Source organism: Phalacrocorax carbo, chromosome 11, assembly GCF_963921805.1.
Source record: "Phalacrocorax carbo chromosome 11, bPhaCar2.1, whole genome shotgun sequence".
NCBI lineage: Eukaryota > Metazoa > Chordata > Aves > Suliformes > Phalacrocoracidae > Phalacrocorax > Phalacrocorax carbo.
The window spans coordinates 1,059,212-1,087,132 of record NC_087523.1 but is presented as its reverse complement, the minus strand read 5'-3'; the positions used below and the strand labels follow the sequence as shown (position 1 = coordinate 1,087,132).

At 51.5% G+C, this 27,921-nt stretch overlaps 2 protein-coding genes across 5 annotated transcripts in view; one reads left to right on the top strand and one right to left on the bottom strand.

Annotated features, from left to right (window-relative positions):
- Positions 1–1,192: 1,192 nt before the first annotated feature.
- On the bottom strand, positions 1,193–7,729 carry YIPF6 (Yip1 domain family member 6). The gene is made up of 7 exons (XM_064462795.1): positions 7,623–7,729; positions 7,079–7,207; positions 6,471–6,549; positions 5,972–6,014; positions 4,836–4,961; positions 4,576–4,733; positions 1,193–3,974 (listed from the first exon to the last, which is right to left on the bottom strand). The coding sequence occupies exons 1-7, from the start codon at positions 7,689–7,691 to the stop codon at positions 3,856–3,858; spliced, it is 723 nt and encodes a 240-aa protein (XP_064318865.1). The 5' UTR covers positions 7,692–7,729; the 3' UTR covers positions 1,193–3,855.
- Positions 7,730–7,772: 43 nt separating this feature from the next.
- OPHN1 (oligophrenin 1) overlaps positions 7,773–27,921 on the top strand; it is a 71,006-nt gene continuing 50,857 nt past the window's right edge. For 3 of the 4 annotated variants that reach the window (XM_064462791.1, XM_064462790.1, XM_064462792.1), the window contains exon 1: positions 7,773–8,295. In XM_064462791.1, coding sequence (XP_064318861.1) covers positions 7,785–8,295 — 511 coding nt within the window. In that variant the 5' untranslated portion in view covers positions 7,773–7,784. Of the gene's footprint in view, positions 8,336–27,921 lie in introns of all 4 variants that reach the window. The other variant, XM_064462794.1, reaches the window with a different exon arrangement.

The following is a 27,921-nucleotide window of genomic DNA, read 5'->3' as shown; positions in this document are numbered from 1 at the left end:
ATGTCTTTCAGTGTGTTTTAATTTATAAATTTTTAAGTTAAAACAAATTCTTTTCATTGGTATTAAATACATCAAAATTAAATTCAAACACAGACAACTTCAGTTGATGAACAGTATTAAAAAAATCTTAGTAGGAAAGAAAGCCTGGTTTATGCATCAGAAAATCACCCACTTTCTCTACAGAAAAGTTAAAACACTTCATTAAAGGCAAAGACATCTGCTTTCCTCCTTGCTACCCTTCCCTCAGACAGCTTAAGCAAGAAGGAAGAGACTTTTTCTCCTTGGAAAGCACAACTGAGTTATCACCTATATTTTTGTAACAAATTAAAAATATATGCCGTGGTTATAAGGATCACTTACCTGCACGCATTTTTGGAGGAGTGCATTCTGTTACAGAGAGGCACTCTCACCTCTCTCACGTAATACCATCATTTTAAAGGAATACCGTTAACATTAATTCTAGGCAGTCTGCAAATATCAGAGAAGGTCGAGGTATTTCACTTGCCTAAAGCTGAAGTTTTTCCATCGGGCTTTAGCGTGCTGGTACCTAGTTTGCTTTGGGAACCGCATGTTTGCTGAGGGCAGGCCGCCTCGATACACGCCGTGGCTCTACAGAACAAAGTTTGGCTGAGGGACAAATTCCACCCAAAAGGCTTCTTAATTTTTTGAAGTCACCTAAGACAGTTAATCCTCAGTCAATCAACCTGACGCTGATTTCCTCTGGTGCTCATCGCTTGCGCTCTCTGCCTTGCTAAGCAATTACATTCTTCTAACAAAAAGGGCTAACTTTTTCAGTAGATTGGTTGACTCGGCCACGTTGGACACCTTCAAGAGTCGTCTGGACAGGGTGCTGGGTCATCTTGTCTAGACTGTGCTCTTCCCAGAAAGGTTGGACTAGATGATCCCTGAGGTCCCTTCCAGCCTGGGATTCTGGGATTCTGTGATTATCAGCTTCAGGTTGAAAGGCCACGCCACTCTAGGTGAAGCTCTTCTAGAACTGATTACGACATTGTGACAGGGAAGTTATTTTTGACAAGATACACTGTGTGCTTTTAAGTGTATTGGCATCGAGTACATCTCCCACGGCAGAAAGTGAGAGAAGCAATGAGCTGCAGCAGCTGGACCGCCTGGCTGGGGACATTAGTGTCCTCTACCCTCTGCTAGAGGAAACAACGATTAAAAACCCACCATACACAAGACATGTAACTTTATTCAACTGGAGGTATGAAAACTCCAAAAACCTAGTTCCCTATCTGCATCCTGCCAGCTAGAACCTTAGGGCAAGTGACATCTTTAGTGATATAAACCCATAAAGATTTCACAGCTTCAGAAGATGGCTTTCATAGCAAAGGATTGCCATGAGTCAAAAAACAGACAAACAAAATCACACCTTCGCATAGAACCAGTGTATTTCTGCCTGTTCTTTCAGATTAAAGAGACCTCTCAAGGAAAAACTTCAGTGACCAGTTGAAAAGCAAATCTAGTTAATATACAAATAATTTTCTTCTCTCTTGTATAAGCCAAGAGCAACGTTACAGAACAAACCATCGTGAGACTTGACCCAAGCCAAAAAACAAGCAAGGAAAAAGCTGGGATTTTAATGCCTCTTAGAAGTAATTTTCCTTCTTTTCAAAAAGATACTGGATCAGTTAAACATTACTCCAATTATCTTCAGATACAATATCAGCTTAACTCACAAGACACTACAGAGATAGAATTCCAAGGATTTCTCTGAAAGCATGGTTAAATTCTTGTGCTGCATTAGGAAAGAAAGATTCGGCTTAAAGAATCCCAGCGTAGCCATCAATAGCTTTACTGTCTGCTCCCCTTGAATATTGCTTTCCTGCTTCATAAAGCTAAACAATGTTTAAATGAATGGAAAACTGCGCTTAAAAGGAAAAAATCACATTCCAAACCAGTAGTAATTTGATGGAAGTTTAAAAGTTCCCTCTTTCCATTTTACACCCACGTACACAGAACGCTACAGCTCCTCTCGCAGCACCTCAGAACAACCACGGGCGAAGGCGTGAGGGAGGCAGCAGGAGCAGCCACCAGCCTCACGCATACGTGCCCATAACAGCTGTTCTGCAGCAAAGCTGGGCCCCTGCGGAGAGCAGCTGGTTTCTCCTTCCCTCTTCTCCCAGAAATGCAAAAATGAACTTTTAATCTGCACATTGAGAAGTTTCCATCCCAACTACCAAATACTTATAGTGTTTATAGCAGAAACTGTACTTGTGTATATAAATAGAAGTTAGGCATATTTACACCTCAGCAGGACCCACTTATATCAGTTTCAGGTCTACCCGTCACTATAGGAAAAGGGAAATACAATGCTCATTTGCAGGAGAAGTGACACTTTAACAGCAGCTTTTTCACCCCGAGATGTTTCAAAGCTCTCCCCTTGGATTGCTTACTGAAAATAATGGCCAACATAAAGGATTTCTGGACAGTTTTCAAAAAGCAATTCTCCAGGTTGCAATCCCTCCGCTGAAATATGAACAGCACACCTGTACACCTGCGTATGGGTCTCCAGGCAAGGAGCACAAGCGCACCCGCAGGGAGCCAGGGAAGAAAGCCTCCTCCCGTTTTATAAAAAGTATTAAGCAAAAAAAACCCCACCCACAAACAAACAACAACAAACAACCCTATGGAAAAGTTTCTCACATCTCGTAAGTACAAAGAAACAATACGCAAATGTGGGTTTTTTTTCATGTTTTTTCAAAACATGTTCAAATATATAAACACGTAAACAACCACATGAAAAGTCACACACAAGCAGTTAAGATCAGAGTCTATATCCTATTCCATAGCAGCCACCACCTTCAACATGATTTAGTTTCCTTCTTCCAGCTCGTTTTAAAGCTTTGTGCCTAAGTCCTGGGGCGGTACGTTCACACCCAAACCCCTTACGTAGCAAACTTCAACTTCCTTCACAAACGTTTTGTTAACACATCTATATACACACACACACACTTTACTTGGTACTCTCCAGACAATTTTCCATTCTCACATGCAGAGTAACAGCTAAGTTCCTGCTGCAAACTAGTCTTTCCTGTTTCTCTGGGACTTTTAACTCTGATCTACGGTCACAGGAAAGGATTTATAACTCTCCAGTGTAAACACACTCCCTCTCGGGCGATACCGGTAAGTCAGTGTAACTGTGGTGCTGAAGGCATTTGGCTGAAACACTCTTTCTTGACATACAAAGGGATGAAACATAGATACACAACACACAAACATGAGCAAAGGCAGTTCCCTTCCGCCCAGCTCCAATTAATCACAAAATGGACCCAACTTATTTTTTGCTGGAATCTGACTTCAAAGTGAAAGCTCACAGTCCTACGATGCACTTTATATCTATTTCACCACTCTAAGTGAATGCAAAAGAACAGGAGTCAAACATCTTTCCTCCCTACCCAACACATAAGAGAAATGAAGTTCTATTATTTTGTAAGGCATATTCATCTTCAGGGAGAATCCACGCACAAGCAAGAATTCTGCCAAGTCGTGCAATCCTACAACTTCACCTTCATCTACTCAACGCCTTGAAATTCCAGGATCTCCCGCTCTGTTCCTCAGGCGGAATAATCCCTGTCACAGTAGGCTTTTTTTATTTAATACAACTGAAGAGCAGGGCTAAATAAAAACCCCTCAGCAGCTGGGCCTCTGTATCTTTCAAAAAGAGGGACACACAAATGACCAATTTTTGCAGTTCTCTGGCTTTATCCCATAACCTGCCTTTTTACAGCAACTATATATATATAAATTAGAAAGAGATAAAGCCAATGATTAACTGCAGTGTTCATGAAAAAACTTCAGTCCATATTACAGAGTCTCTCCTCTTCTGGTCGGAGATCACTGAGGTGTAAAGGTGAGAATCATCCAGCTGATAACAAAGTAGAAGAGGAAGATGGGGTACACAACAAGAGCTTTGCGGTTTGGAGGCTGACTGTCTGCCAGGAAAGCTGTAGATGCTGGTGAAAAAGAAAAAATACTTGAAATGTGGGCAGCATAAAACTGAAAGTCTAAGACCCACTGCAGATGTTAGCAATTTTGCATTAGGATCTGCATGACAATTATGTTGAAAGAGAAAACTGAGTAATTCATCGCTCTATAGCAATGGTCTACAATCACCAGCTGACGCTTTCTTTATCATATAGAAAGATAAATACGGATGAACATTCTGTGACAAGAGTTCAACTTACAGATTAAGAAAGGGAGAAATAACGCAAATGCATCTGTATGAAAGGAGCATTTTCCAATAGCATTTGTAACACAGATCACAGAGTAAAATACCCAGGAGCCTCACATGGGGTTTAATATTAAATTATCATCATTCTTCTGCTGAAGGCAATTTGCATAGGAAATTAAAATGAACAGAAGCATAGGAAGGGGCTGAACCTCTGCCAACACAAGAACTGGAAGAACTATTTCTACCACACTTCAGCAGCTTGGGAAGCACCTTAAACCACAATACCCATTCGCTTTACCCAACAGAACACATGCAGATCTACCTCCTTAAGCACTGCACTACTCAGCGAGTACAACACCCCTGTAACGCATAAAGGTACTTACCTAACGTTGACCAACCAAACATAGCTACCACGACAATAAGACGTATGATGAAGCTGATGGTCCCAGAACCTGCCAGCAGCACCAGCCTGCATACCAGCATCGCTACTGTCAGGGGCAGGACACAGTAACCCAGCACACACAGGCTCTGAAAGAACGATCTGGAAAGGAGAGACAGAAATGGGGAAAAGAAATAGTCAAAGCACTGCAGAAACTCCCTGCATGGGAGCATTTTAACAGGTATTACATAACCCGGCACTCACATCGTTCCTCCGAGAAGCTTTGAGTTTAGTGTGATGACAACTGCACCGAACCAGATGATGACAAAGACCTCAGCAAACTGGGGCCCTCCGTCCTCTTTGCTGTCTGCTGATCCGCCCTGAAGCATCCTGTCATAGGTAACAGACAAAGGGAGTAATTTGCAACTGAGAGACCTGGAGTAGATGACAGAAGCCTGAAACACTGATTCCCAGTTAGGCTGCAGACCCACTATTTTTCAACTGTTTTCTTATTTTTAGTAGTATCCTCAATTTTTAGTAGGAAAGGAAAATGGTTGTGGCTCACGTGGGGGCTTTTCAGTCCATTTGTTTCCTTGTTTTGAGGCCTGTGTAAGCATGTAGCGGAAAATCAAACCACAGACAACAGGCTAGAAGATGAAAACTGAAGCACACCAAGTTTGGTAACCTCTCAAAGCCGGCATCGTAACGCACGACAGAACGCAAAAGCTTTAAGAAAAGCTTATAATAACTACAGGACACAAACAACACGAAGCCTGGAAGAGAGAGCATGCATTGATTTGAATATTTAAATTACACTGCGTACTTCTGCTAACGCTTCAGCAACATTTCACCAAATGGTTTCTGTACGCCAAGTACATAAGCGCGCCTCCATTAGTTGCTAGATCTGACCAACACTTCCACCCTACCCTGGGCACATTTGCATGCGTACACCCCAGGGAAGCCCCAGGAACTCCTGGGAGCCACCACCGCCTCCCATCCACCAACTACCACAACAGCCTCTCTTCCTCCCTCGGTCCTGCAGGATGCTTGCTGCAGCGCTCAGACAAAGGTTTGGCCCTGCAGGATAGGGTCAAAGTTGGCCAAACGCATGAGGATCGAGGACAACGTGAATTGGGATACCTGTCCGTAAAATCATTCTTCAGAGAGGGGACTAGGAAGAGTTCACCCTTAAATCCCGAGTCTAAAGAAGGGAGATCCTAACGGGCTTGAAGCATCAGAAATACATTTTATGTGAAAATCTGAACAGGCAGCGTTTGCACGTGAGCAGAGAAGGATCAAATGAACTCAATCTCAACATGTGTAGTCAGACATTCTTGATTTCTCATTTCTCCAATGTAAAAGACTATAAAACCTATAATCCACCCAGTATAAGTACTTACAGTGCAAGTGAGACACAAAGCACCAAAGGGCCCCAAAGATCCCCTGTAGGTAAAGGAAAAAATAAAATCGTAGATGTCACAGAACGATGCTCAGTTTCATTTTGCAGAGAACAATAAAGCACTCTCTTCCAGCTCCCAGCATATCATTTTGCATATTGCACTTCCTTATGCTTTTCTTCCTTAGCATCTTACGTGCCATACTCTATAACATAATCTGCTCAAAGCCTGCCAACTGTTCTACATATTATGGCACGTGTTCTGCTTTCAAAGACCTTTGGTGACACTGATTTTTCACATTTGCTACATGAAAAAGGTACACGCTTTGGTTGTAGCTTTTGTAGCTACATACATGTTGTTGTAGCTACAAGCATGCTACAACAGAACAAACGCAGAACAGACACTTCTGAAGCCCGGTTCCCCAAACTCTTCTTTTCCCCTTGTGGGCAAAGTCTGTTGGCAAAACACCCTTTCAAGATTTCGAAAACCTTCTTATACTTACAGTCTCTGAGGAGCGCACTACTCTTTTTTGGATACATGACATGGACAAATTTCTTCCCAACAGCCTTCAGATCTCTCATCTGAAATAAAGAAGCAACACTTTAATTTATTCCTTCATAAAAACTACAGTTCACAACTAAAAGCAGCAAGATAGAAGTAAAGGAGCTTTGACGGCAAACCAAGGTAGGATCCAACCCCAAAATTTCTGCAGCATCCTCTGCAACAAACAACGCCTGCATTTTCTATGTTCCTTAATAACGACGGTACTTTATCCTTTAATAATGCCCCATTAAGAACAATAATATTTGCTCCTCTAGGAAAAGAAAATTAATGAAAAACCCTATTTGCTGGGACAGTTTTCTTCCAAGCTTCATCCAAGGCCTTTGCCCTTGCAAAAGTTTTGAGATCACAGGGAAACTTTGGGGCTGTAATTCAGCGATTTCTTCATCCACGAGAATACATTTTACATAGCCGGCTCTAAAAAAAACCCCAAGCTTACGATGAAGTACAAGTCAAGCAGAGCTATGCAAAACCGCAGTTTTTGTATAACATTTGGCCAAAGGTACCAGCAAAGGACGTGTTTTACCGCAGGTACGGGCCCAGACTCACAATGGTATCCCTAACAGGCTCATCCAGCGTGGAGAAGTCTTCATCGGGAGAGCGAGATCCAACAGGAACAGTGATCTCCCCTTCCACTGGAATATCTTCAGATATTGACACATCTGCGAGACCTGCGAACTGAATGGGGCTTTTTTTAAACCTTTAGAAAAAAAGAAACGCCAAACAGCTCAGAGCCACTTGCCATGTTTCTCAGCTGGGTTTAAGGTGAAACAACCGCTTGGAAATCAAAGACACGGCACTTAACAACAGGGTCAACACCACAGCCTGGCTGGTGTCTGCTTGATTTGAACAGCTCACAGAGGCCGGCAGGCGTTTCTGTTTTCCCCGGTAACCCCCAGTGCCCGGCTGTTTATCCCCTATTCAGCGACAGTTAGCGGAGGGAAAAAGCTCGTTGGTGTTTTTTAAGTACCACAGCCGGCGGCCCGGGCCCGGTAACCCGACGTTACGCTTCCCCCGCCCGCCCGAGGGGGAGGCTGTGCCCCCGGTGCCTCCGCCGCTCCCGCCCGGCCCCGCTCCCGCACGGCCCCCTCACCAGCGGCCCCCCCGCGCCGCCGCCGCCACCGCCGCCGCCACCACTCCCGCTCCCCTCCGCTGCCGCCATTTTGGCTGCTCGGCCGACGTGGAGATCGCGCTACGTCATCACCGGGCGCGGGCGGCGCGGCCGCTGTCGCGTCATGGCGCCGCCAGGGCGTCCATGGCAACGCGGGCGGGCCGCCTCCGCCCCGCCGGCAGGGGGCGCCCTCGCCCCGCCCGCCCGGCTTGTGCCCAGCCTACCGCGGCCCGGCCAGGTTCCCTCCCGAGCCCCGCCCCGGGCGTGGCGGGGGGCGCCGGCAGTGCGGGGCGGTGCGGGGCGGTGCAGGCCCCGCCCGCCCCAGCCTCTCGGGGCAGGGCCGTGCCGTGCCGGGCCGTGCCGGGCCGGGCCGGGCGGGGGCGGTGCCGGTGCCCGCCGGGGCGGCGGGATGGCCGCGGCGCGGAGCTCCCGGGGCGGAGGCAGGAGCAGGAGGCCGTAGGCGCGCCCGCCCGCCCCGCAGCGCGGCGGTGCCGGCGGCGGCGGGAGGAGGAGCGGCGCCCTCGGCGGCGGCGGCGGAGCCATGGGGCACCCGCCGCTGGAGTTCAGCGACTGCTACCTGGACAGCCCCGACTTCCGAGAACGGCTCAAGTGCTACGAGCAGGAGCTGGAGCGGACCAACAAGTTCATCAAGGAGGTGATCAAGGACGGCAACGCGCTCATCGCCGCCATCCGGGGTGAGCGGGGCGGGGGGCCCGCGGAGCGGGGAGGGCCCGGGGACGGGGCCTCACCAGGAGATGCAGGGCGGCGGGGCACCCGGCGCCTCCCTGCCCCGGGCCGGACGGGATTTCTCCTCCTTGAACGCGACCCTGCAGATGCGGTCCTTCTGGAAGCCCACCTTGGGCTTGGCTCCCCTACCCCGGCGCTCGGCAGCCGCCCTCGTCGCCTCCCGGCCCCGTACCCCAGCTCACGGCGGCCGCCTTCGGCCCCAGCATCGCGTCGGGGTGGGCTGGCAGGCCCCGGGCGGCCAGCTCTGCCTCCCGCCACGCCTGGGTGGCCGCGGAGCTGGCCTTGCAGGGGTGCAGGTCGGACCCCATCCTCCGTGCGAGCTGGGCTGGCGCCGCCGGCACCGCAGGGCACCGCGGCTGCTGAGCTCCTTCGGCGCTCCCAGCCACCGCCTTCCTTTAAGGAGAATAATGTGGCGTTTGGGGAAGGCGCTCCATTATCTTCCCTCACCGAAGCATGGGTGGAGAAGCGCGCCCAGGGCAGCACGGGCCACCTCGTCACCCAGCCCTGCTCCCCTGGGGTGGCCCGCTGCGAGAAGGAGAGGGCTCCGTCCAGAAAGGGGCTTCAGTCCTTCTTTGGTTGTGGGTGTGTTACCCTTTTTTCTTAACAACGGTGTGAATTTTTTTACAATTAAATGTCCATTTCAGCATTGACTGTAAAGGAAGTCACTTGTTCGGAAGTGCTGATCCAGACCGCCAGAGATACCTGGACCAGGTTGTGTCACCTGAAAGCACTCGGTCCTGTGTGTTTAGCGCTTTACTGACCTGCCCTTCTGCTTAGGATTTCTTTTTCCCCCAAGAGCAATAGGGATACTTTTCCTGGGTCATCCCTCCCATGTTCTCCACTTTTATAAATGTGCATAAAAATACGGCCAAAAGTGGAGGACAGGACAGCAGCTCTGAATGCTGCGCTTGCATCAGGCCAAGGGGAGACAAACAAAAAAATCAGCGGGGCAGACTCGGATCATATGCTGTTTTTCTTGCCAGCTGGTTGGTTTTTAGTTGGTATTAATGGGTTTAGCTGCTGCCCTTTTGTTAAGAATAATTCAGAGCTTCCTTGTTATCAGGGCCGTGACTGGAATAGCCTGTGTTTGCCCATCTGGAAAACAGTGAAGACAAAAGCTAGTATGACTGAAACAGCAGACGTCACGGGGCTGTAAGATGCTTAAATGTACTAAAAAAAACCTCAAAATCTCTGCTCGCTCTGGATGGGGCGGGGGGCGGGAAGAAAACCAGAGGGATTTTAACAAGCCTGCTTTGCTTCTTTCTCCATCTCTTTGGTCAAAACTCTTTCCGTTTGCAATGTTTGTAAGCCCCAATGCTGCGCTCAGAGTAGGGGCGTGAGGGTGTTTTGCCGGATCAGCAGACCTGTCCCAGTGAGACTGGCGAAGGAGGAAGGGGAGAAGTAGAAGGAAACTGAGTACACCCAGACAGCACAGATAACCCCCCAGGGCAGAGGAAGCCCCAGATTTCTTGCCTGAAGTGCTGGGGGGGTGTTTTAGTGCTGTTTTCTTTTAAAAGTGCAGCTGAGCCAGCGGGCAGAGGGGTGGCCTGGCAGAGCCAGCTGCTGGGCATGGCTGGGGTGGGTGCTGGGGCCGATACCCGCCCAGGCTTCCATCAGCTCCCCGGGGATTCACCCCTTCCTGTTTGGTTAACAGATAACTTTAAAAAAATTCTTCATCTCTGAATCCTCTCCATGTTGGAGGATGAGTAGGAATCTGGGGCTACTCACTGTCCACTCCCTAAACGCCTTGGGCTACGGCTGGTAAATCCTGCTTCCCGGTCGGCGACAGCGATGGCTGGCGATGCGATGCTGCCCTGTGGCAGTGCTGCAGGACGGATGTGTCCCTCAGCAGCTGGGAAGCAAAGGTGATGATAACCTCACCAGGGGAGAGAGGGAGATTTCTTTTTCAAGGGTAGAGGGTTAATTGTAACGATTGTCCTGATTGGACCTGTCTGTTACCTGTCCAGAGGTCCTGTCCTCCGCCTTACCCTTTTAACGGGTGAGGCACCCTCCTGGTTAAACCTTTGGCCAAACTGTTCCAAGGTATTGACTCACTGCACCGAGTACAGACCTCTGGTGATGTTACAGATGTATCTATTGCCTGCGTGCCTGCCGATTAATTAATGAATAAACACCAACATAAGATTTAAAGCAAAGCAGTCCCCTGTTTTGCTCGGACTGGTTGAAATGTCAGGCACCTGCTGTCTCCAGCTGGCAGGCTCTTCAGCCTGACACGGTGGTGGAGACTGCCGAACAAAAGGCTCGGGTGCAGCGCGGTCTGGATACAAACACATGCATCCGCGGGAATTGTGCAAGCGCAGCAGTGCTCGTGCAGGCAACTGTGAAAAGAATCGCAGTTCCTCATTGCGGGAAACACAGGGTCTGCTGGGCTCTACGTGATCAGCCGTAAATGCAGTCCACGCTTAGACTCAAAAGCCTGTGACTGCCCAAAATTGTCTTTTGTTTTCCATTTGCCAAGTGACAGGGGGGAAAAAGTGAGCGTGACTTTACATGGAGCTCTGCAGGACATTCGGTTCATGTGCGGGAAGAAGCCGGGGGGGTTTGAGCTACGTTGTTATACGAGGAATGCGTCTGTTGTTGTTTTCTTGGTTGCTGGCAGTGTTCGTGTTGGAAGTGCCCACGCAGTTAAGGTTGTCTCAGCCTACCTGCTGGGTAATAAAATATTAGGAGTGTTCTAGCAGAGAAGCTAAAAAAGAAAAAAAACCCACTTGGTATCGCTTTATTATGTCTGCATCACAAGCTAGGCATCCAACGTGTAATAAGTGCTACTTTGGTGACTTCTATTTGAGCGTTTTGGACGTCTTTTGACTTTTTTGTAGCCCTTTTACAGGTAGATTAATTCAGTTGTATTTGTAGCAAATTAATACGTGTACATGAGTTCAAATTTTTTAAACCAGTCTTTCAAGTACTATGGAATTGTAAATGCGTAATATTAAATGCTTCCGGTGGTTTATGTCTAGCTCGTAGGTGTGCTGCTTTAATTAAATGGATTGCTTGTTTTACAAATGCACATACTCCCTTCCATTTCCCGGTTTTAAGCCTGTCCGCTCCGTCCCGTCCGTGGTGATGGTCGGTGATGGCGAGCAGTGAATCACTGCAAGTGTGACCTGGCTGTGATGTGCTGCGGGAGCAGTTTTAAGGCAGCCGTGTCTTTACTCAGGACTTGTTTACTGGTGTTTATACCCAGCAGTCTTGAGGCTCGCGGCAACCTGGGTCCTTCCTCAGAGGAGAATTCCTGTTAATCTGGATGAAAGCCATTTAACCCCCTTCCCCGAGTGAATCCCACATGTGGCATTCACGGGTGGTGCAGGTGCCTGGCGCTTTCTCAGGGAGAAAGAGTGAAGGCTTAGGGGGACCCTGCTCGTGGGCGCCCACCCGCTATCCTGGAGAGGAGGAGAGGCGAGGGCCCCCTTCCCACGGGAGGTCCCTTGGCATGGAGATCTGCTGGGGGTTGTCCCTGCCGGGGAGTCCCTCTCTCAACACAGCCCGGGAGCCTTGCTCCCGCTGGCCACTGAGCCAAAATTGGCTCTCCTGAGCCCCCAGCTACGGAGACAAGGGCAGCAGGGACACACGGCGGGGGAACATGGGCCCCGGTGAAGAAACCAATCCGCTTCCGAGCTGCTGCTCCTCTGCAGGAGTCTGCTGGCTTTAGCTCCCCTTCACGTTTCTAATGAAAAGCTGAGCTTCCCTTTCCATTCCCTTCCCATCCCCAACCCAGGGAGAGGCTGGAAGCGCAGCCAGGCCCACGGGGTAAGTGCTTTCCCAGGCAGCAGGGCTTCCCCGCCTCTGGCTCCTCTGCAGGGAGAAGCAGGAGGGAGTACTCTGCCCGGCGCAGTTGTTCAGGGGCCAGCGCTGGAAACTGTCCCTGGAAAGCCCTGCCTCACTTGGGTTTGCGGTGGGGCAGAGCCAGGAGCGGCTCCCGCCCTGGTTAGCTCGGGTGGGGCGTGGGCTGAAGGAGGGCTCCCAGCAGCAGCCATGGCTTGCGGTGCTCCAGAGCGCATCGCACATCGCACACCGAGGGAGGCTTGTCTGGGGGCTGCGGAAAGCACCTCCCCAGCTGCCCCAGCTCACGCGAACGGGAAGGCGTGCGCTCCTGGTGGCAGTCGTGCGGTCCTGCTCCACGGAGTGGGGAGGCAGTAAGGGGGAACTTCAGCTCCCCTCGGTCTGCTACGTGCCTCAGTTTCCCCTTCTGCAGAGCAGATAGTGCTTCAGGGCTTTGTCTGAAGCAGGGGGCTGTTACCCCAATAAGGGGTGCACTTCAGTGCCTTGAACTCCTCTTGCCTTTCAAGGGATTAAGAGAATCTGGTTCCACCCCACCCAACCGACTCTTTGACATATTACCAGCTGAAGTAAATAAAGTACAGCCAGTAAATCCCTCCTGAGTGCTGTGCAGCTCCCCACGGCCTAATGCGGGTCCCCGTGCAATTACAGCCACGTTGCTGCCTCTGTAAGTGGCTGAAACTGCCTGAAAAGCCCCTGACAGTTGACTATACACGGGACACCGTAAGATGACTGAATATGAGGTTGTGTCAAATAAGAAATTAAACTGATTAAAGCACAGAAAAATATTGTTCATGTGTAATAAACTTGGGCGTGAAAGTCAGTGATAGCAAATAAGTTACTTTGGGACAGAAATGTGAGTTATTTTTGTTGTAAAGTTGGCTGCATCCCTTCTTTTTCGTGCCAGGAGTGTGCGGAGTCACTGGCAGTTCCAAGTGACGGTGCTGGTCCCGTGCATTGCACTGGCAGTGCTGAAGCCTGCCCATGGCCTGGCCCTGGCTGGGGAGGGAGAGGAGCTGGGAGGTTAACCTTCCTCCCTGGGGCCAGGGTGGCCGCCCGGTGCCTTCACCTGCGGCGCAGTTGCTCAGCGCGCCATAGGCCAGGGCTGCGCAGAGGCTGCTTTGCTCGCCCCTGAAAGCCGAGCTCAGCACTCTTCATCGGCCACGGTGGAAACTGCAAGGTCCGCCTTGCTCAAAGCGTGCCGGGCTGGCCGGACAGACATCTGTCCGTCCCCTCGGGCTGGCCAGGGCTCGGCGTGGGCGCTGGGGATCTCTCCCCGGCAGCAGCTTGTTGGTGTCCCGGAGCTTGCGGCCCCATGCCGTGGTGGCCAGCACTGGTGTCGCAGGCAAGACTCGCTGCGTGCCTGAGGCCACAGGCAAGGATGTCGGAGTAGGTGACTGTGTAGCATCATAGTAGTTGTAAGAATGGCTTCCTTACATCATTTTCTTTCTGTGGCTCAATATGTTGTTTTTTCTGGAATCTCTCCTGCTCTCTGTACTCTGCTGTGTGTGTGGTAATGCAAAACCACCTATTTCCCCCTGCCCTTTGATCTTCTCTCGCAATTATATATCAAATGGAGTTTGAGAAATGTCAAGTTGAGGCTCTCTTTATTAATGTACCAGTGCTGCAACTGTCCTTTGAAGCTGGAAGAGCTTTGAGTTCTCATGCAAATGTGTACGTGGTTTTGAACTTGATTTCTGTAGTGCTTAAAGCTCTGCAGATCGCTTCTGACTTTGCATGTCGGTTAACCAGCCTCCCCAGGCAGTGCAAGTGTTTCATCCTGGAAGGATAACATTATGAAGGAATGTGTAGAGGCGTCTATGCCTGTGAAGCATACGACAGTCTGTAACAAAAGGGACTGGGTGGGCTTTTCCCCTAGAATAGTGGAGAACAGGGGACCCAGGGGAGGTCCCACCGTCATCCTCTTCCCTGCAGGCCTGGCACCGCAGCACTGTGCGTGGGAGCTTGCCTGTCGGCTCAGGGGACGCTGCGGTCCTCAGCATGGCAGACCTGTTCTCCAGAAGTTTCTGTGCTGTTGTTAGAGGTGGTGCTTGAGGGTTTAATGCTTTGGAGTGTAGAAAGCCAAGTGTCGACAGGACGTGGTATTTTAATGAGATTAAAGCAGTCCTGGAGTGGCCTGTCTGCCCGGTTCCTGCAGAAACCCCGTGTGCTGGTTCATGCAAAGTCTGTAAAGGCTTGAATCTGTTACTACACTGTGTAAGAGCAAGATACTGGGTTTTGCCTACGTCTGAACAAACCTAAAGCTCCTCTGGAAAAGGAGGAAGAGGAACGAGTCCGTCCCACACATGCCCTTCTGCTGGCACAGGAAAGGCTGCAGCTCTCCAGGCAAACATTAGCTCTGCGCTCCCAGCAGGGCTTGGCATCGAGACGCCTGCATTAAAAGTATCCTGTCTCACAAAGACAGCCTAGTTGTGAGCCAGCGTATGGCACATTAATGAAGATGTGCACAGAAATCCTCCGTGTGGATACACAGAGGCCTTCTGTCTCGTGGAAAGCCACTCGTTAAGCTGCCCAGTATTCCCCGAGGGATCTGGAGTCCAAACAAGACTCGTGTTAGCAGTTTCTCTGATGCCACTGGCTACGCGAACATGAAGGGGCTGCTCAAGAGCCCTGGGTCGGTAATGCAGCCGCTGCTGAGCGGATCTGACTTCTTGAAAATTGGTCTGTCCTCTTCTTTCTCCTCTGGTTTTGTCCTTGCGCTCTCCTGATGCTGCACCCCAGCAACAGTCAGTACCCGAGCCTTGACGTGAACGGGTGCAGGATCGGACCCCGTACCAGTAGGCACCGCTGTCAGAACAAAGAATTGGCCCTGGCTGGGTTTCATCAGCAGAGTAAGGTGTTGGTAGTCTGGTTATCTTGGCTGGTCTGCCGTCCCTGCATTTGATATGACGTTTGTTGATACGCCAGCTTAGGGATGTGTTAACAGGAAAAAATAAAAGTGGCTTCCTGGCTGTTTTCTCAGTATCTTGCTTGGCTGCAGAGCACCACGGGGAGCCTGAGCCCGGAGCTGCAGATGGAGCAAGCCACTGAACGCTCCTGCTGGAGCAGGGCTGAAGTCAGCTGGGCATCAGCCCCACCGCCTCTGCGCTCACCTTCCAAATGAAGGAGGCTGGGGAAAGCGTCACAGAGAAGGAGCGCAGGCACAGATCTGTTGCTCGTTCCCTGATGCTTTCCTACTGAAGCATCGCTCAAGTCTTTTGTTTCACCATGGAGCTGGTTTTCCACCCGCGCTGGTGGTGCTGGGAGGAGCTGCCTTGGGTTGACTCTCAGAAGGGGACGGCTCACTGCTGCAGGGCCGACTTCCCCCTTTCTCCTGGAGCACATTACACCACAGCAGCTAGTGTTACGCTGTTTCTGGACTTTAGCAGGGGAAAAATGACTTGCTGGAAAATACATCACTCCCCTCTAGCAATAATGTCTTCTCCTTGTACTTGTCCGCTTCTTGCTGGTCTTCTCCGTCCCTGCTGGGGGTTTCATCCAGTAAGGGCTCCAGTTACTGCTGATAACTTTTAAAATTTTCTCTTCTCAGCTCTAGTTGTCTGAAGAGACATCAGACTTACATCCAGCTTAAAAACAATCAATTGCTTTAGGGTGATGTTGTGTGGGCCTAGACACTGCTTAGAGCTAAACCAATGACACTCGGTAAGTTAAAGACATCAAGGACGTGCTAAGTTAGCCAGGAACCAGGATCCTCTGCAAAAGAGAAGCATGCACTAATAGAATGAAAATGTCTCTGTGAGGATTTGGAGACCTATGTGCTCCTGAGTATCCCTGTGCTGCAGCGCTGCGGGCTGTGGCTTGCACCATCTGATGGCAAAGGTGGAAGTAGGAACACCTGGAAGCTGTTCAATACAGTGACCTTGGGAGGCCTTGAGTAGACAAACTGTATGTGCGTGTGTATATCTGTATGTGGGAGAGGCCACGGTGTTCTGCAGTACTGGTAACAAGCAATACCATTTGCAGAGTGATACTGGGAGGACTCTGGCATCATTGACCTGGTAGGATGTCCACAACGATATCCACCAAAGGTGATTCTCGACACTGAAAAAAATCCCATCATGTTTTTTCCCCTCTGTGGACCTGTGTCTCTGCCTCTGAGTGGAGCAGGAGTCCCTTGTCCCCTGCAGCAGCTCTGAAGCGATGCTCACTTTCAAAAAATGTTTCTGCGTCTGTACGTCAGTGCAGTGGACTTCAGCTCGTGTGCTGCTGGCGCTGCTCTCCCTGGCGAGCACCCGTGCTCTGCAGGGCATCCTCAGGACAGGTAGGGAGAGGGGACTCTCTGCAGCTGGCAGATGATGAAGCAGCTCGTTTTCCTGGGCTGTAGGCACTGTGCACAGAATCCAGGGCCCCAAGTTGGTGCAAATCTAAACCAGACGTGCTTTAACCAGAAACTAAAATACAATAGCAAAAAAAAAGAACAAAAAGCCCTTCCAGAAAGCCATCCCTCCCCCAACCGCCAAAGCCGTATCTTCAGATGCAGGCAGGAAAGACGAGGAGGATGCACAGTATCTGCCTATTCCAGTTGCGAGGCGTATCTTACCCCTTGTCTGGGGCTTGTTGATGTGTGTTTGTTAGATTTGCTCCGGGCCAGAGCAATTTGCTCGCCCTGTGTGTTGGTGCCATCACGCTTGCTTTGTGGTGTGGCTGATGCACCGGGCTCGATGGCTGTGCAGCGGTGGCTCCCACATGAGCTGTGCGGTGCCGGGCTCTGCAGGGAGCACAGAGGGGGCCTCCCTCCCCTCCTGGTGTGAGCCAGGGCTGCCCCCCGTGCTGGGTCAGTGGGGTCCCCAGCCTCCTCCCTGGGAACTGCTGGCTTCTCCCAACTACAGCTGCTCCGTCCAGGTCCCTGTTGCCCGCACAAGGGGTGCCCAGGGCTTGGTTTGCTGATAGAAATCCCAGGGCAGGAATATGGGCTGGGGTCGCTTCCCACCCCTCCCCAGCCCCTGCTGTGGCAGCACCCTGTGCCAGCCCTCTCCCTGCCAGTGCAGGGGCTGCTGAATGGGCTGTGGACCAGCCCCTGGTCCAGCTTAAACCAGCATGCAATATCTTGTGATGGCTTCTTCCAGCCCAATCAGTGCCCCAATATGCTTCCCAAGAACTCCCAAGATTGCCTGTGCTTTAAGGTGCTTGCTGTTAGGGCTTTTAATCTTTTCTTTTGGGATGTGTTCTATGGGACTGGAGCACCAGTGTGCTGGGGAGCGGCTGAGGGGGCTGGGGGGGTTTAGCCTGGAGAAGAGGGGGCTGAGGGGAGCCCTTCTCGCTCTCTGCAGCTGCCTGAGAGGGGCTGGAGTGAGGGGGGGTCGGTCTCTGCTCCCAAGTCACCAGTGACAGGACGAGAGGGAACGGCCTCAGGCTGTGCCAGGGGACGTTTAGGTTGGATATTGGGAAACATTTCTTTACTGCAAGAGTGGCCAGGCCCTGGCACAGGCTGCCCAGAGAGGTGGGGGAGTCACCATCCCTGGCGGGTGTTCAAAAAATGCATAGATGCAGCACTTATATGGTTTAGGAGGCCATTGAGTTGTTGAGTTGTGGGTTGGACTGGATGATCCTAGAGGTCTTTTCCAACCTTAATGATTCTATGATTCTATGCATACATTGGCACAAAGGGCCAGGGCAAGAGGTTAAGTAGTTTTCACGATATTTTTGTCTTCTGCCGTGCATGAGACATGCAGAGAGCTTTTCATCCCTCCTCTGTTGCCTGGCTCCTTCGCTGGGAGGATGTGGGTGTTATCCATGTTTTGCAATGTGTCTGAGAGCCCGTGGGCTCGCAGCAGCGCTGCTGCTGACCAAAGACTTTCCTCATGTGTCACCGTGCGAAGACTCAGCTTTTCTGGCTTTTTCCTGGAGGAATTTTTGGAATACTTTATTTATTAATTCTGTTGGTAGCACACTGGTAACTACAGATGTGGCATGCCACGTTTGCCCACAAGCTTTTCACGGGTGGCTTCTGTCCAGCTGTGTGCCAGCCTGCCTTTGTGGAGCCGTAACGGCAGCCGCAGTGGTTCACAGCCAGAAACCCCCCCGTGGCACGGTGCCGGCCACGCCGCTCCTCGGCCCTGTGCCGCGTTGTACCTGCCTAGAGAGCGCGACTCCAGCACCAATCTCTGGCTGCCCGGCTGTGGGTCCGGTCTGCGAGGAGGAAGGAGCTGAAGAGCCGAGATGGCCCATTCCCCAAGGGGGAGAGGGGCAAGAGCGTGCTGTGGGTGCCGGGCTGCAGCACCGCTCGCTGCCGAGGCGGCACCTCCGCTGCCGGGAGCGCTGCCCCCCAGCACTGGCTTTCAGACATTTCTGTGCCATCTGAAGAACTGTGAGGTTTATAGAAAAAAAGGACAAGCTTCTTTCCTGCGAACAAACAGTGCTATTTTACAGACGTTGAACATGCCAAAATGAAAGCTCCTTTGAAACTGCTGGTGAAATTCAGCAGGCAGCACTTATTTTTCTTACTAAGCATTAAACAAATGTTTCAAACTGTGTAAACCTTCTATTTCAGTTTCTGATACCTACGAAGATAAAAGCTTGTGGAAACTTCTCATTTTTGTTTTGGTGGTGTTGGGCTTTTCCACATTGGCTTTTGTTTTGCCTTGCAGACTCCTCACCGCTGTCGGGAGCAGCGATGCCAGGTCGTGCTGCCTTTTCCTTCCTGGGGCACATTTAGACACTGCCTTTGTGGTTGGTGTCATTTTTTGTCACCAAATCCTCATGCAGGTGAATGTGCAGTCACAAGTTGTTCCAATGGTGATAAGAGCAGCTGAATAACCTGAGATAAAGTTTATAAGTAAAGCCCAGAATTCAGGTTGCTCTCTGCAGTCTGTTCTCTCTCCTTTTTTTGTCCTGTTCCTTCAGCCAGGACTGATTATGAAGTACTGAGGCTAGATACTTGTAAACAAGAGTAATTTTATTACTCTTACTAAAGCTTGTAGCTGTGAAAATGGAGAACAAGGGGCATGACCTGTTCCTGTGCCATCAAATGGTGAACTGGGGACCAGCAGGGTGTCGGGGGACCCTCTGCGGTGGAGGCACAGAGCCAGACCCCCGAGTCCTCGTGGGATGTGGGGCTTGCAGAGGCGCCCAGAGGAGGGGTAGCTCTGGGCGAAGCCCACCCAACGGTGGTCCGCAGGGCGGGTGGGTCCGGGCCGTCCCGGTGCTGGGTGGGTGAAGGTGTGCGGGAATGCTCCCAGGTGGTGCCGGCAGCCATGGGATGGGCCACGTCCACACTGGCAGCGGCTCCCGGCCCTGGAGCAGGAGGGACGCACGTTCCTCCCCATGCAGAACAGCCTCGGATCGCTTGTAGGCTGCTCTCGAGTCTTCCCCTTGTGCCGTGTGTGACTCATCTGGCCTCCTGCCTGGCCTTCGCTGTGCCCTTATCGAAGGAAACTCTGAAATCATCGCGTGCCGGGGGAGCAAGCCGCTGGCTCCGCTCGCTCGCTGAAGCCGCCTGCAAAAGCGCTTGGTTTTCACTTGCCTTGCCCCTGCCTGGGAAGGGTGGCTGCTGGAGAGCTGCAATGAGATGCATCTGATGGCTCTGCAGATCATAAGATATCTCTGTGGGGATTGCTAATGCTTTGCCCCGGATAAGAGTCTGTTGTTTTCGTGTTTGTTTTCCCTGTGTTCGTACTGCTTGTACAGCAGGGAGCCGCGGCTCTTGGAGCACACCCTCTCCTGCCGCTTACGCCAAAGCAGCCGTGCCAAAAGCTTGCTCGGCTGCTCTCAGAGCCGGGGAGGGAGCTCCGGGCGGCCTGAAGCGCTGCAAGGATTTGTGCAGCTCTGCCCTGTTGTTGCTGACCAGCTGCTTTGCACAAGGTTCTGCTGATGCCCCCAGGAGGTGGGCTGCTCAGCCCCTCCTCAACAGCTCACTCCTCCCGAGGGAGGAGAAAATCCATTTGCCTTCCATGGCTCAGCTTGTTGGGTTTTTTTTTTAATTTTATTTTTCAAAGAGTCTGTTCTTTATTCAGCATCCCTAAGCTCTGTCTCCAGGGTCAGGGAAGGATGTTAGAAAAGGCGACTGGCCTCCATGGAACAGTGATATAAATAGGTACATAAATAGGTGCAGCAGACAGAGCCACCTATAGCCTCATCCTAATTCCATCTGGCCACCCTTGAATTACAGCCCCGGTCCCAACAGTGACGCCCAGCTGCCGCAGCCACGGCTCACCTGACACTGCATCCCTGCGCCCATCGGCAGCCTCGGCGTGCTCTGCTGCAGGTGTCCGGCAGCCTCTGCGTTTGAGGTTTGCAAGGAAAGCAGCCGTGTGCTGCCGCCCATGGAGCCCTCCTGCAGCTGGCTGGGGAGCTGCTGCGTGCCCCGGCACAGGAACCCCCTTCATCTGCGGCGCCGGTGCCTGCAGAGCCGGGCAGCCTTCCCCTCACGCTACGGCTCTCCTTCTCTCGCTCGAGTTTAGCACGGTCCAGGGCAGTGCTGAGCAATTCACTGTTGTGGTGGTGGTTGGGTTTGGACACCAGGTGGTCTGAAATCCGTGCAGGTGTAGCAGCAGCCGGCCCCCGCGGTTGGATTTTGGTCCATGGTGGACCAAAGGGCTGCGGCGGCATTTCCTCCTTGGTGAATCTTCTCTGCATCTGCAGCCCTCTGAGCATTTGCTCAAAAAATAGTTATTCCTGTCAGCGCTCATCTGAGCGATTAAACTGAGTCTTACGCTGGAAACGTGCTGCGTGATGCTCACTTGTATCAGCGAGGCGCGGAGCTGGACCACAGTTGGCGTCACCCTGTCCTAGAGCTGTGCCGAGCCCGGAGCTCACAGGCGCCGTTTCCTGGCAGCCTTGAGTGCTGTGGTCAGGTGTCTTCATGAAGGATGTTTGCCTCTGCGTCGCTTTAACTCAACTGAAATACAAAAACCAGCCACTTCCTAAATGGTCAGGCTTTGCCAGGAGCTGAATCGTGAACGAAGGAATGAATTCCTGTTGTGAGAGTTTGGGGTGCGATAACCCACGGGAAGGGCTGACGGCAGCCCCGCTGTCGGCAGAGGGGTGTTTGCCAGCTCCTTTGGTCTTCTGGGGTGGTGGGAGCTCTTCTTAACGCAACCTGTCTGTAAACCTGGGGTTAATATTAACGGAGAAAACTTGGTCATTTCCCCTCTGACATACTGGATGGATGTCAAGATATACGTGATTGAGATAAATTACAGTTGTATTTCTTAATGTGCGTTTCAACACTTTTGCTGATTTCTAAGGTTGCTAATCTTTTTTTAACTTGCATTTCAGTTAGCCACGTGTTCCGAGCTCTCTGCCTCTTTTTCCAGTTTCGCTGAAGGAACTCCTCCAGCTTTGAGGGCTGCAAGATTGGTTTGAAAGGCCAGAAAAGCGCCAAAGGTGAAAAACTGTCCTTTGAGGCGTTCCAGCATCCAAAGTGTAGTTATACCTCTCGCTCACGGTGAGAAGCACCAGCAGAAGTGCTGATGCCTGCAGTAGTTTTGTCGTGCCGCTGTTCATGGGGAGAGCGCCCGGGTATCCGTGCGTGTGCGTATCCGGGTATCCCTGCCCGGCCGGGCTGGAGGCTGTGCTGAAAGGGTGCTGAAGCTCATGGCTGTCCTGGTATTTCAGAAGCAAAAAATCATCAAAAATGAATCTGTACACTGTCCTTTAAAAAAACATTAAAAGTACAGCCTCAAGTGCCGCTCTCTGGGAAACCACTGCCAGCTGGTGGGTGTCACTGGGAGGAGAACGGTCTGCGCCTTGTCTTTGCTTTAAAATAGGGCTTTGCTGCCTGCTTGTCTTTCTGTTCAACATTATCTGTCGCTGTGAAGGTCTAGGGAAGAAAGTTATGCTGGATAATTGCTGTTGTCTTAAGCAGAGGTGGGGAAAGAGTACAGCACACAGGCATCGTTCTCCCCAGATGGTGTAACCCATGTCGCTCCCTTCCAGTTTTCCCTAAAACAGACCAGTATACCCCAAAACTCTGTTGTCCTTCCAGCCTCGCCTTCTTGCTCTTTGTTTTGGTTTTTTGAGCTGATATGTGGCCTAACTTCTGAGCTGTTGCTGAGACCTGCAGCCTCCTTCTGCTCGCAGCAGCCAGAAAAGCCTCTCTGCGTTTAACTTCCTTGATCTTCGATCCAGCGTGATACGGCTTGCCAGCTTTTCTGGAGTGTGACAGGTACGGTATAGCAGGTTTCTGTCAGTCAGGGAGGGAGATAAGACATGATACGCTGATAGACACAATGATAAATGTGAAGAATTGCTGTGTTGGTCTTTTTATTTAATTAAACAGTAATAAAGAAAATAAGCCTGTTGAGCAAGTTTGTGCACTTACCACAGGGTTGCCTGGGCAAAGAGTAGAATTTATGAGAATGAAAAATTAGGTTTAGGACCGGAAACAGAAACTGGGTGGGAGGAAAATCAGGAGGGTGATATGTAAGTTTAGGTAATGGTACGGAAGGCAGATAACCAGCTTGCAAAGCAAAAGGCTGCCAGGTAGGGAGAGTTACTGAAAAATGTATTTGTACTTGAACGGCGGCCCTGCTCTCCTCCCTGGAGCCTGTGCGAGATCGGCTGCAGTAGTGAAATGGCACTTTATAAAAGACTTGGTCAATAAAGGACTGATTAGAAAGGACAAATGTATAACAGAAGTGTTAGACTATCAGTGAATTCCTTTGCAAGAGATTTCTAAAGCACAGCTAAATATAGCGAGTTATTTTTAGGAGTTCATGCTAGCCATTTACTGCTGGCAAGTGGAAAACCCATAGCAGTGTGTGAAAAATGGCCTTTGAAAAACATGTCAGTATTTGTGAATCCCCACGGCATCCAGAAAACCTTCAGGGACGCTCGCAAGCATTGCTGTGGGTTAACGCAGAGCAGTCTCTACGCTGTACTGGTCCGTTTTTTAACTGCCTAATGGTAAGCATCTCTCGATTATGCAGTATCAGGAGTGCTGTTTTCCTTGCAGGATGCTTGGGTAGTTTTGGAACTACCTAGAAGGCTGGCCGGAAGTTTTTTTTTTTCCCCTCATCTGAAAAAATCAACATGTTTTTGTGTTCAAGCAGCTGTAGAGTATTTAGGAGTGTTCTGTGAGTCAGGACTCATTAGTCATGTTCCTAATGGCACATTTGTGCTCAGTCGGGGTAACTTCGCTGATTTCAGAGTTGAGGTATTTTGGTAGGACAAGGTTTGGGGACTTCATGCAGTTCATATGCGCTGGGTAAAGACAACAGCTCACAGCAGAATCCAGCCCCTGGGTGAAACACTTTGTGTCTTGGCTCATAAAGCTTTGCTGCAGGTACAGAGAATCCCCTGGAAGTGGTGGGTTGGGTACCATGTCTGGAACCTCGTCTCTGGGGCTGCAGCGTGGATGAACTCAGTCTCCTTCATGACGCAACTCCCTGGGAAATTCTTCAGTGGGAGTCGGTAACAATGGGCACATTCTTTTCCCTTCAGGGACCAAATGGTATTTCTCATGTTCTGCATGTCCCATTGCTCAGCTCTCCACGAGGAAGCAGAAAACGTCCCGCAGTGACCAAGCATTGGGAAAAAATTGAGGTGCATCCTCAGCTGCTGTGCATCAGGGTCTTGCAACATTCCCCTGAAAAACTAGATTTCCAGAGTTCAGTTCCTAACCCTCAAATTTGTCCTTGGCTTAAAATGCTTTTATTTAAGTACAGAATGAACTTTTATTGTCTCTTGGTTGAAGAAAAAAAAGCATGTGGCTGGTTTTGAAATTTCTGTTTTCAAGTTGGAGAAGAGGAGAGCAAAATACAAAAGTGGACCTCCTCCATATGTTTGATCTGTTTATTTGCATTGCCACGGCTCAAAATCATTCTGGGTTTTCCGTATGGATTGCTGAAGCTGTTGGTAAGTTGCTCCATGCAGGGCACCTCCGCGCTGCTGTCTGTCAGTCTGGCGGACGCAGAAGCGTGGGAGCAGCTTGTTTCCCCGTGGTAGTCTCTGCTGGCTGCTCTTCCCCAAGCTGTCTGTCTGTCGGCGCAGGCAGGGAGACCACTTAAAGTTGCTTCTTGCCTTCCAGTGTGGGCAGGGGCACCCTGTCCCCTTCCTGGGCACAGGACGGGGACGTTGCAGCCCCATCTCGGTTCAGCTGTCTGTGCCCGCTGTACCTACCCTCGGTTGGAGTCAAGTTAAATTAAGGACTGCATTTGCTCTAGAAATGTCACTGGCCGATGATTGCTATGGTGGTGATGTGTGGGGTTCCTTATTTCATTTTATTTTGTTTTTTTTTTTCTCCTTAATTTGCAGCATGATGTTCAGGGAGCAGTGCAGACTGAGGGTTAGCCAAAGACCTGCTGAACCCGCAGCCCGTTCGGCCCCTGAGCTCCTGCAGGAGCAGCAGTTCTCGCCTGGCTGTTCCCGAGGGAGAAGCAGAGGTGGTCCTGGCTTTACCAGCTGCTGCACAGCTAACAAATGTAAAAAATAATGGGTTGGTGAGGGGATATTTAGGTATGAATGACCTGTGCGAGGGTGCTGGCAGCCTGGTGCTGGCAGATGTGAAGTGTATGCTCTGTGACTGCTCTTCTACGCAGTAGGAGGGTTTTTGCTGGTTTTTAAAGTGTTTATTTCTAAAAATCTTGCTGCTTTCTCTCTGCATTTCTGTTACACCCGACATCATGTCGTGTCTCTGTGGTGTTAGCAGAGGCAGCCCGAACACGGCCCTCCTTTGCTGGCACACGGTGATCCTGGTGGTCGCTTGTAGCTGTCACCAGCAGGTTGTCACTGGCACTTCTTATTTCCACATACTGAGGGACGTGGTTTCTTCTCCTGGCAAGAGAGGACATTTGCAGTCACATGGGCAGAAACTCAGATCAGTGTGGCCCCCCTTTGAGGAGTGCAAAGCTCCTTAAACATGTGCATCTGTGGCAACTCGAACTTCGCGGACCCTCGAGCAGCACCTCTGCGCCCTGTTCCGCAGCCGCATCGCCCATCCCCGTGGCAGCATGAGGTGGTGCACGGGGCTGCACCCCTCCGCAGGGTCTGTCCTGCAGCGATGGCTTCCTTCTGTTCTAAATTCTAAGCATCGGGGAGGGGGTAAAAGCAGAATCACTGCCTGTTTTAGGGCTCCTGGTTGTAGTCTGTGCTTTGTGAGGGGCTCTTGCAAAGCTAATAAATTTTTTTGTTTGTAGTCTTCGGTTGCCTGTGGTTGCTGTGAAGGGCTGAAATGAGAATCCCCGCTAGGATTTCACTAGCCAACCGAGCAGGCTGTGGGGCACATCCTTCAATAGCTGCAATCCCTGGAGGTGCGTTTATGTATACATAAATACAACCAGAAGGTTCTTTGTGTACCTCCTAAGAGTAGTGCGGCTGTAGCTGGCACTCCTTCCCGCCCTCCTGCCAGGCGGGGCTTGGCTGGGGTTGTTCTGTGCAGAGAGATGGGACTTTATTTTTACTAGAAGAGTGAATTACTGTGACCGCAAATTGTGAAAGTTGGCATCGCTTACTGAGCGCTGTACGGAAGAAGAGCCCTAGAGGATTCCTGATCGAATTCACTTTGGTGCTTTTCCACAGAAACGGCTGAGCTGTACCAAGAGCAGACAGGGCCCTTGGGGGCTGCCGGGCGGTGGCGAGGCTTTGCATGCTCTTTGCAGTGATATCCCTGGCTTGGAAGCACAGCGTTGTTCCTTCAGCAGCGCTCCGGCTCTCCGCACGCGTTCCTGGGGCTGCGTGAGCAGCAGCCGCCTCTCTCCAACCCGCACCCTCTCCCCGCTGCCAGCCTCTGGGCGTGCAGAGCTGGGGGCGTTTGGCAGCTGTGTGTTTGTATCGGGGTGGAAAGAACTTCCGAGTGTCTGTTAAAATGAGGGAGAGTATGGGCTTATCTCTCCCGCTGTGGAGATACAGCCCTGTTTTCCATGCAGCTGATCTCTTCCTGCCCAGCTCCATCTGCTGAGCGCGGTGGCCCCTTCCTGCTGTCGAGCCGCTTTCCTGTGGCTGTGGCTCATCCCTTCTCCCTGGCCCTGGGTGTCACCGTGCCACCGTTCGGGTGCCACCGAGGCAAGGGGCGACTTCCCACCAGGTGTTTCTGGGTGGGGACGCTCTGCATCGGGGCCCAGTGCTGCCCTGGCTGCCGGACCCCGCAGGGACATGGCTCTCCAGGCACAAGCATCATGTTCCCTCGGTGGCAGTGGTGCCAGCAGGCGCTGCTGCAGCGGGGCCAGCTGCCAGAGTCACCCCTACGTTCGTTTCCCAGTTAACACCCCATCGTTATAATAACACCCGTAATACTGTAGCAGCACCCGATGCTGTCCGTCCTCTGTGTGTATATAGGATTTGTTAGAAGCTGGTGTTCAGCCAAGGCTCTGTACGTGTACGAGGACGAGTCACGTTGGTCCGTAGGAGTCTGGTTTCCATTAAACGCTCCTCAGGAGCCACGCCAGGCGTTCACGGTGCTGGCTCTCCCTCTGGCTTGTCCACTCCTTCCCTAACCCTAAATCTTCCACAGCTGTTTTTTTACGGTGGGGTTGTGCACGGTGCCGGGCAGCTGCCCCAGGGATGTCCTCGGGGGCTGTCACCTGGGTGTGGGGCAGCGAGGACGGCTGTCCGCCTCCGGCCGCCGTTAGCTCTGGGCCGCGGGCTGGCGCATCAGGGTGAGCGCACACGGTCACTGCTCACAGCCAGCGCTTCCGACACCCGGCATTGTTGAAGGTGAGGATGAGGATGGCTCCCCAAAGTGAAAAAAGTTCCTTGTCCCAAGAAAAACCAAATGGCGCTGGCCTAATTAAGGGTCTCTCTTTCTTATTTTTCGCTACTAAGGATGAGGTTTACAGCATGTCCACCTGGATTTCCTTCAGCTAGAAAACTGGCAAATGAATTTCCAGGCCAGGCAGTGTTTTGAAAGGAAAGTGTAATTTAAATCAGCTATGCCATCTCTTTTTTTCTGGTTAAAATATATTGTGTTTGGCTTTTTCAAACCCTTCTCTGCTATTCGCTACCCCCTGTTTCTGTAAAAACCAACAGGCGAGCAGCTCGCCAAGGTCTGTTTCTCCACTGCTGGGGCTAAATGCTGTGCTGACACACACGATGGAAAAAACGGTGCATGCAAGTCCTCCGTCCCCACGGCCGCCAGGAGTGGGATTCGCGTGTGCTCCGGGCTCACAGGGACGCACGCAGCGGAGCTGGCTGGTGCCTCGTCCCCCGCACCCTGGCGGCCGGCGCGTGCGGAAGGGGTCGGACGGGTGCTGCCCGGGGGCGCGGGCGGGAAGGACGCGATGAGCCACCTCGGGTGCCGCTGGCTTTGGGAGTGGCTGCCCAGGGACATGGCTCTGGGTCGGGACGGGTGTTCAGATGGAGTGGTTGAAGGTCACCCACTAGTAAACGTAGCCAAGGAGTGAGGAGGGGCTGGACAGGGACCATCAGCAGCGTCCAGGGAAGATGATGAGGGTTTGCAGGGGGACGAACAAAGCTTCCCCTGAGCAATAACTGAATGAGAGCCTCCGGCCCCAGCCTGAAGCGAATGCTGCGGGGACTGAGACTGAATTATTTGCTGGGGTTTTCCATCAAATCAATGACATCATTCTGTGCTGGAGTTCACCCATTTACGCGCTCTCAGCCCCACAGCAGCTGTGCTTAAATAACGACATTCAGGCCTGAATCTGCCCATTCAGGAGCAAAGGTTTGACCCGTTGGAGGAAACTGCTGAACGAGGCTTTTGAGGGGGAAGCGGACACTATGTGTGCTTCGAGGCCACGCTCCTCCCCAGCGTGGGGACCTGGCCGGCCCTGCATGCCGCGGTTGCTTGGGGCCTTGGGGAGGGCTGGGGGGCCCC